Source organism: Pocillopora verrucosa, chromosome 2, assembly GCF_036669915.1.
Source record: "Pocillopora verrucosa isolate sample1 chromosome 2, ASM3666991v2, whole genome shotgun sequence".
Classification (NCBI taxonomy): Eukaryota; Metazoa; Cnidaria; class Anthozoa; order Scleractinia; family Pocilloporidae; genus Pocillopora; species Pocillopora verrucosa.
In genome coordinates, this window is record NC_089313.1 from 18373902 (window position 1) to 18382833 (window position 8932).

General features: G+C 37.2%; 1 protein-coding gene and 3 non-coding genes across 4 annotated transcripts; all 4 read right to left on the reverse strand.

Moving 5' to 3' along the window:
* Positions 1–382: 382 nt before the first annotated feature.
* On the reverse strand, positions 383–484 carry Trnaf-gaa (transfer RNA phenylalanine (anticodon GAA)). Its single transcript has one exon. It is a non-coding gene; the product is annotated as a tRNA-Phe (tRNA).
* Positions 485–702: 218 nt separating this feature from the next.
* Trnaf-gaa (transfer RNA phenylalanine (anticodon GAA)) lies at positions 703–805 on the reverse strand. The gene has a single exon. It is a non-coding gene; the product is annotated as a tRNA-Phe (tRNA).
* Positions 806–1200: 395 nt separating this feature from the next.
* On the reverse strand, positions 1201–1303 carry Trnaf-gaa (transfer RNA phenylalanine (anticodon GAA)). The gene has a single exon. It is a non-coding gene; the product is annotated as a tRNA-Phe (tRNA).
* Positions 1304–1753: 450 nt separating this feature from the next.
* On the reverse strand, positions 1754–8713 carry LOC131790670 (uncharacterized). The gene is made up of 3 exons (XM_059107904.2): positions 8583–8713; positions 6293–6434; positions 1754–3791 (listed from the first exon to the last, which is right to left on the reverse strand). Exons 1-3 carry the CDS (start codon positions 8616–8618, stop codon positions 3079–3081), a joined length of 891 nt encoding a protein of 296 aa, XP_058963887.1. The 5' UTR covers positions 8619–8713; the 3' UTR covers positions 1754–3078.
* Positions 8714–8932: the final 219 nt, after the last annotated feature.

The window sequence follows — 8932 nt, forward strand, 5'->3', positions numbered from 1 at the left end:
TCCTACCCAGCAGTTGGGGGGATCTTCCTTGACCGTAATCTCATCACGAAGAATACCTTCCCTCTTTTAAGTTCCAAATTTTTATTGAAGCATGGAATCTAACCTAAAGGTTCCTCATGCTCTGTCTGTGTGTAATACTGATAGAGGTTTAAAACATCACTGAAAACTATTTTTTGTAAATATTTTTGCGTGAGTAAAGTAATCAAGTCAAAATGCTTAACTGGTTTACCCATAGCGTTTGTGGACATTTCTTTAACTTGAAAGTCATTATGAATTGACAATCACACAGGAAAGAAACTCTTTGAAAAGTCAAACGCCATCAGGAAAAACTTAGCACGAAAATAAAACAAAAGCACAAAAGAAATCATTTTAAAAAAGGAAATGCCGAGACCCGGGATTATTCAGAGCTCCGTTAGCTCTTCAGTATTGAACCAGGGACCTTCAGATCTTCAGTCTGACGCTCTCCCAACTGAGCTATCTCGGCAAGTGATGAGTAATTCATGTGATTCTAAGAATCAATTTCATATAAACCTAGACGAAACATCGAATTTAAAAAGTTCATTTTTCATAAGTCAGAATTTTACCCCTTTTAGATCCATTTCCTCAATTCGGTTTAAAGAGAAAAGTTTAACTTACTAACAACAGGAAAATCTAGCACGAAAATAAACAAACGCACAAATGAACTCATTTTAAAAAAGGAAATGCCGAGACCCGGGATTATTCAAAGCTCAATTAAGCTTTCCGGCATTGAACCAGGGACCTTCAGATCTTCAGTCTGACGCTCTCCCAACTGAGCTATCTCGGCAAATGATGTGTTACGTTATAGGTGACAATTAGTTCTGATTACAGCCACACGAAGCATGGAATTTGAAAAGTTCATCTTTGATGAGTCAGCAGTGTATCCATTTTCCGACTCTCTTCCTCAATTTCAGTTTTAACGGAAAAGTTCAACGAACTAACAATGTAATAGAACTGGCTATATCGAAAAATATACTATCATGAAAAGATATCACGCTTTTTATATGGAAGAATCAGAAGAAAAGGAGAAAAAATATCAAGTTCCTGCTTAATTGTTCAAACGTCAGCTGGTTTTTGCAGTCAGGTGTTCTTTGCACTGAGCATCGAGGTATCTCGTTTAGAAAGTGAGCCGACTTGCTAAGTTAAACTAAAAAAAAAAGCATGTATAATATTAAAATGAAATGCCGAGACCCGGGACTATTCAGGGCTCACGGGAACCCTCCAGATTTGAACCAGGGACCTTCAGATCTTCAGTCTGACGCTCTCCCAACTGAGCTATCTCGGCAAAGTGACGAGTAAAACATGTGATTCTTAGAATCAATTTCATATACACCTAGACGAATAGTTTAACGTGCTGCTGGGAACCTTGCTTGGGAATTTCATCACATCTCGATGATATCCTCCCTCTTTTCAGTTCTTAGAAACACACCTAAGCTAGACAGATCCTTGTTGTGATATGGAATGACTTAAGTTGAAGATAACGTTATTATTAACATGGGAGACGAAATGCGGGGATTTCATTTGCGAGCCAGATCAAATTCTACGTTTACATATAACTACATCCCTTCGTAAGACTAAGATCATCTTTTACTGCAAAGAAATGAGCTCATAGGACGATTTCTTTATAGCTTTCTGACTGATTCTATTTGGTTATGTTATCTTCCACGATTGTATCTCGTTCACTCTTTCACATGGAAGTAATGACACACAACTTCTGTTTTTATTCATTATTTCTTGTGACTGGGGGAGTGCCTTTTACAAAATACCCCTATTTTTCTCCATCCAACGTTATATATCAATCATCACCAACTGATAATTAATCGCTAAAGAATATTTTGTACATCACCCTTCACCCCTCATATCTCACTTAATAACATAATTTAATTAATACAAACGACTAGTCAGAGCATAATAAAATAACGCCAGGAGCCAGTAATAACTTAAAGTAAACACAAGTACACAAGTGAGAATTAACGCTGATGAACAAGACAAGATTGACTTTGGTTTTTATCAGATTAGTCGAGAGGATGGCGCAAAATTTCTAAACAAAACACAAGGTGGAGCAAGGTAAAACCAATGCGATCCTGTATGGCTCACGCCGACACTGAACTGGAAGTTACTTTAAAAACTCAGGTGAAAGAAAATTGAGTATATTCAGCAGGTGTAGGGTTGTATAGTGACTTCTGGCTTAATTCTCCTTATAATTACTCAGGTGGTACATGGTACATAGTACATGCGGCTAGAACAAACACTTTTGAAACAAATTAGCAGGTGGAAGGCTCTATGTTGACTTCTGACCAAATCTTCCTCACAATTACTCAGATAGTACATGGTACATACAGCTAGGACAAAGAATTTTGAATTAATCTCGAGAAGTTTAAGGGTTATTTTGTACAACGTACGGTTGTCACGTAGTCAAAGTTACAATTCTGAATCTTCCTAGTAATATTGTATTTCTCCAAATACAATCTCCAAAGTAGTAGTTGAATTTCAACCTTAGAAATGGTAGGAAGAAGGGTTGTATCAGTTAAGGTTACATCGAGGTGGTTTGATCTCATACCAGGTCTGACAAGAAAGTATTGTCTAATCACAATAACTTTACATTGTAAAGTGCAAAGTGTAGATAAACACTGAAAAGTAAATCTTAAAATCTGAAATGTCTACATTTCACTTTCATCTCTTTCTGTCAAGCCACTGCTTAGATTCAGTCTCGCTAATTCTCTCTTACTCTCTCTTTCACCCATCTCCACCGGGGAGATCAAGTGCTGCACCTATGGCAGTATGTCAAAAGTAACCTGTAGACAAGCCTTCATTTCCTTAACTCCCCAACAGATGGAGAGAGAAAAAGCCTTGAGTGAGGTTTCCTTGTTCCCCTGGTATTAACCAATTCATTCTTAAGATCTCTGTAGTAATACTCCTTATGATTCTTACGATGTTACCTCGGAGAATTTGGTATTGGATCAACCAGTGATCCCCTAATAGATATTTTTCTTAGTATTGTATTGATATCATAAGGAGAAATTCGACCTTGGTCACTCATGAGAGGTAGAGAGTGATGGGTTAATATGAGTACTGATATATGCAATCAGCAACATTATGTTCTACTGGGTCATCAAGGGTGCGAGAAGTTAGCACATAAGTTGGAATCTCAGGTGAAATCCTTTCAGGAATTCCATATTTAAAGTCTAAGTGTCCTGAGCCGCAGATTCCAAGAATCCTTGCGTGTCCCTCTGACTTCTGAACAATATCCATGATCGTATATGCAAATGAACTATCTCTTAGAACCTGTGCGGGAAAAATGCGACGGTACTTGTCGACGACTTGGTCTAGGTTTCCACTGATCAATCCTTGAAAATACCTGTAATGATCCTCAGAACCATCGACATAAAATTCTCTGGGCGGGCCCCCAGTTTGTTCAATTTTTTCCAATGCGCGTGTCTTTCCCTCCTCAACAATCATTCTACAAAATGGCTTTGGCACAAATCCAGCCACAAGCTTAGCACCAAGTGATTTGGAAACTTCCAAAATGTACCCATAATGCTCCATGGAAAATCCTTCGGTTCCCTTATATTCACTTCTTAATTCTTCTAAAGAAATTTCATTGGCTTGATAAGCATCCAGTAAAGGTTGTTGCTGTAGGTTGAACATTTCTAAGACAACAGTGACAGGGAATGCGCCATGTGACTGTTCTATGCTCTGAGACACCATTCTTTCAAGGACACACAGTTGAGCTTTCAGGATTGATGGCTGATGATGCTGTTCACCAAATAGAACTGCAACAAGATAAAGAAGAATGAGAGAGATTGCACAGTAAACACACCCTTTCTCAATACGTAACAATGGGTTTATCAAGGCAGTAAGTAAGTGTGGACGAAATACTACCGTAACGATAAAAAATAACGGGAAAGATATTAGGTAACAGTCCAATCACAAAGAAAACTTCGAATCTGTGGGATACTGACGCAAACATCAAATCACAGAAAAAAATACAGGTGCGCAAGACACTAACGTAACATCAAATTACAGAAAAAAAACTACAAGTGCGCGAGATACTAAAGTACCAATCAAATGACAAAAAAAACTACCAGTGCGCGAGATACTAACGTAACAATCAAATTACAGAAAAAGACTACAAGTGCGCGAGATACTGACGTAACAATCAAATTACAGAAAAAGACTACAAGTGCGCAAGATACTGACGTAACAATCAAATTACAGAAAAAGACTACAAGTGCGCTAGATACTGACGTAACAATCAAATTAAAGAAAGAACTACAAGTGCAGAAAAAGACTACAAGTGCTTGAGATACTAACGTAACAATCAAATTACGGAAAAAAATTACAAGTGCGCAAGATACTAACGTAACAATCAAATGACAGAAAAAGACTACAAGTACGCGAGATACTGACGCAAACATCAAATTACAGAAAAAGACTACAAGTGCTTGAGATACTAACGTAACAATCAAATTAAGGAAAAAAATTACAAGTGCGCAAGATACTAAAGTAACAATCAAATGACAGAAAAGGACTGCAAGTGCGCGAGATACTGACGTAACAATCAAATTACAGAAAAAGACTACAAGTGCGCAAGATACTGACGTAACAATCAAATTACAGAAAAAGACTACAAGTGCGCTAGATACTGACGTAACGATCAAATTACAGAAAGAACTACAAGTGCAGAAAAAGACTACAAGTGCTTGAGATACTAACGTAACAATGAAATTACGGAAAAAAATTACAAGTGCGCAAGATACTAACGTAACAATCAAATGACAGAAAAAGACTACAAGTGCGCGAGATACTGACGCAAACATCAAATTACAGAAAAAGACTACAAGTGCGCGAGATACTAACGTAACAATCAAATTACGGAAAAAGACTACAAGTGCGCGAGATACTAACGTAACAATCAAATTACAGAAAAAGACTACAAGTGCGCAAGATACTGACGTAACAATCAAATTACAGAAAGAACTACAAGTGCACGTGATTGAAGAAATGTAAAATGGTTTCCGTGTTTACATAGCCTGATGTAAACACGCGGGAGGTTGGGAGAACACGAGATAAGCGTAGGAAACCACGACGCGAAGCGGAGTGGTTTCCAGCTTATCAATCCAGCGTAACAATCAAATTACAGAAAAAGACTACAAGTGCGCCAGATACTAATGTAACAATCAAATGACGGAAAAAAACTACAAGTGCGCTAGATACTAACGTAACAATCAAATGACAGAAAAAACTACAGGTGCGCGAGATTGAAGAAATGTAAAATGGTTTCCGTGTTTACATAGCCTGATGTAAACACGCGGGAGGTTGGGAGAACACGAGATAAGCGTAGGAAACCACGACGCGAAGCGGAGTGGTTTCCAGCTTATCAATCCAGCGTAACAATCAAATTACAGAAAAAGACTACAAGTGCGCCAGATACTAACGTAACAATCAAATGACGGAAAAAACTACAAGTGCGCTAAATACTAACGTAACAATCAAATGACAGAAAAAACTACAGGTGCGCGAGATACTAACGTAACAATCAAATTGCAGAAAGAACTACAAGTGCGCCATCACACCAATGCCATCACATGCGGCTCTAACATAACATTTTGTTTTTCGATAACAATGTGAACGGGGCTCTACAGGTCATGTGGTACAGTGAACTATGTATGTAAAGTGAATTACCCCCTAGTAAATTGTGAAAAATTTGTTTTGAATTTTCTTCATTACAGTCAAGTTTCAGTTTGAAGTACATTACGTGTATAAACCATAGGCTTAAAGAAAGAAATTCATCACTTTCCAGATGTACACTGCAATATACTTCTTAACAAATACATAATCAAAAGAAGTTTACCAACAGATAAGGAGGAAAGTTTAATTTCCAACCCATTTAAGACAATCTACAGCTGATAAATGTGTAACTAAAATGTTACATTCCCAATAAAATACCCAGGTGAACTTTACTTAGCTTTTGCAGTAAATTGTTGAATGTAGGAATCAAAGGCTATCATGGCATAGGACCATGCAGAGCAGTCCTCTAAACTGTTATTCTATTCAGATTTTTGTCAACCTCAATGGAAGTCACCATCAGAATTACTAATTCTGATGGTGACTGAAGTGAAGGGTTCCCTGTTAGTACACTGTTGTGGGTCAGGCTCATGAAAACTGAATGATCAGTTTTATCTCACTTAACTTGGATGATGAATTCTACTTTGACACAATAATTTTCACACATTATTGCAAACAGTGAACACTAAACCATGCATATACACACCAATAGTAGCATTTTTTGCCTCAGACATCACATTGTCAAATGTTAACTTAGATCCAGGCCTCCTGGCTGAGACAAAACGTAATGACTTTGACAACTTCCTCAGGTTTCCTCTGAGAGATGAATTGAGATTAGTCCACCCTGCCTGCAAAATAACAGAACAATAAACCAACTGTGTTTCTCCATCTGCAAAACAAATTTCGATGATAGCTAATCTAATATCAAATATTACTCATCAAACGTGCCCATTCATCCTCATCCCAAATTGAAATTTATTGGATAGATGTTTCAAGTAATAATGCCTAAAATAAATTTGATGCATCTTGCACTCTGAGAGTATGTCTTGAGCTTTTACACCCAAACATCAGTAAGCATATTCTCCACATTGTACTTTTGTATGTTTCCTTTGAAACTGAAAAGGAACATTTGTTTTAAATCTATTTGGGGGTTAACCCTTTAACTCCCAAGATCCCATTAGTAATTCTCCTTACTGTCTGCCAAATAGTTCTTGTGATGTTAGTTTTGAGAATTTGTTATTGCATCAACTAATAATTCCCTAATTAATATTTTTATTTATTCTCATCACTTGTCTGCTTGATATTGTATTGATATTGTAAGGAGAAATTCTGTCTTGGTCACTCATGGGAGTTAAAGGGTTAAAGGACCACTGAAATGAGGTTTTGACAGTTTTGCTTGTGGTAGTATAACCCTTGTTTATGTATCACTGGTAGAATTTTTTTTTTCCTTTTTGAACTGGATCTAGATGACATTTTGAAGTGTCCTTTGCAGTCACTTTTAGTGCAGTCATAAATGTCCATGTACTACATACATATACTTGTAAGTAGGATAACCAGACAATATTGCTCCAGTGCTAAGGAATTTCAATAATTTCTTTTCAGCAGTACAGGGATCAATAAGGCTACATGGGTACATTTAGGGTTACACTCAAACTACAAATTGTATTTTTCTTGATAAAAAACCCACTGAATTTATTTCAAACATGGACCAGTGAACCTGGCATTCACATGAGACAGATATCTAGTCCAGGCCCTAAGTTTACCAATAGAGTGCAATTTTGCGTGACTTTTTCTTGTTGGTTTTTCATACCCAATGCTCTGAGACCCAGGAATGGTTGTTTGGCAACGTTTTCCCTCTTCAACCAGCCAGTACAAGCTGTTGCTGGTTCTTTCCTAAGGATCATTCTTTTCTTTAAACATTTTCATGAAAAAATTTCAGTTATTAACAAAGCAGTTTCTCAAGGGGAGCTATTCATTGGAGTGCCATTACCAGTCACTTTCCCCAAAAATTAGGGCAGACACCCCATTAGTTACCCTAATGCTCAAACATTTCCTTTGCCATTTACTTTTCAATTAGGAGGTTTACAACAGCATTCACATGAGGCTGGTATTTGATCAGCAAACCATATTTGGTTAAAAAAAGAAGTAATTACTAGGTATAAAATGATGATCAAGTGCTACACTTGTGGTACTAATTTCTGAAGAATGTGAAAATCCACTACATAATAAATATCTCTACAAATGTCCACGAAAGTGTGAAATTGCATGCATATCTAACCATTAAACAAATGACTTCTTGCAGGTAAAATGACAAGACATGACATGTTGCCAAGAAAATATAAGGGTTTTTATATCGCTTACACATCCTAAAAATGACTAGGGTAGCCCGCTTCCTTTCCCACATCAGTGAGGTTTTAAGGAAGCTTAGACATATTTTGGTGTAAAATAGCACTTGTCACAGATCTTTCTCCTTACAATTTTGTTAACAATGCCAAAACAAGGGCTGATGTCAACCCCTTTAGTAGTGTATGCATTCCTTTAAAATAGGAACTAGCTTCTCAAAAATGTCCCAAATAAAATTCATTGTTGTTTAATCAAGAGGCCATATATTTCAAGGTGTATCTTGAAAGTGGTCTGAAGCAATAAGTATCACTCTCCAGAAAAAAAAAGCACACGCTAATTTAGCAAACTAAACAATAGAGGGCCACTAATGAACATCTTGCTGAATCAAAATATTGCCTATTGTTGGCATTCCGCGTTCTTTAAAAGACTGCCTGCTGAAAGGACTTCAAAGACAATAAATTCTAATTTTGATCTTTTCCACGCTGGTGCTACTTCACAAGATTCAATAGCTAAGTGCCCAAGGGATATTATGGATGACTAAACCGTCATTTAACACCTGTGACACACGATGAATGAAATAGACTCGTGGGTATTCCAATTATGACGGTCAGAATCAATTTTAAAAGCTTACTTTTACCGTGATTAGTACATACCATACACTCTTCGTGTAAGTCACGAATGAAGTTCATTTAAAAAGTCGTCAGAGAGAATTCCAAAAAGCTTGTTTGCGCGGGAATCACAAAGTATCTTGCATGTGATCAAAACAAAAACACTGCGGACAAAGACACTAAAAACTGCTTGGTAGCCTCGCAATATATGTAAATCTACCCAATTACTCATTCCCAGGTCGCTATTAGCCCCCCTCGGTCAACTTACAGCCCCCGCCTCTTCAATAAGAAAGGACGATAATTTCAAACAATGGAAATTGAAGCGAAAAGCTTCCAACTGCCCAAGGGTGTTGGGGTATTTCGGTGCAATTCTAACAAAAATGCTTGTTGAGAAA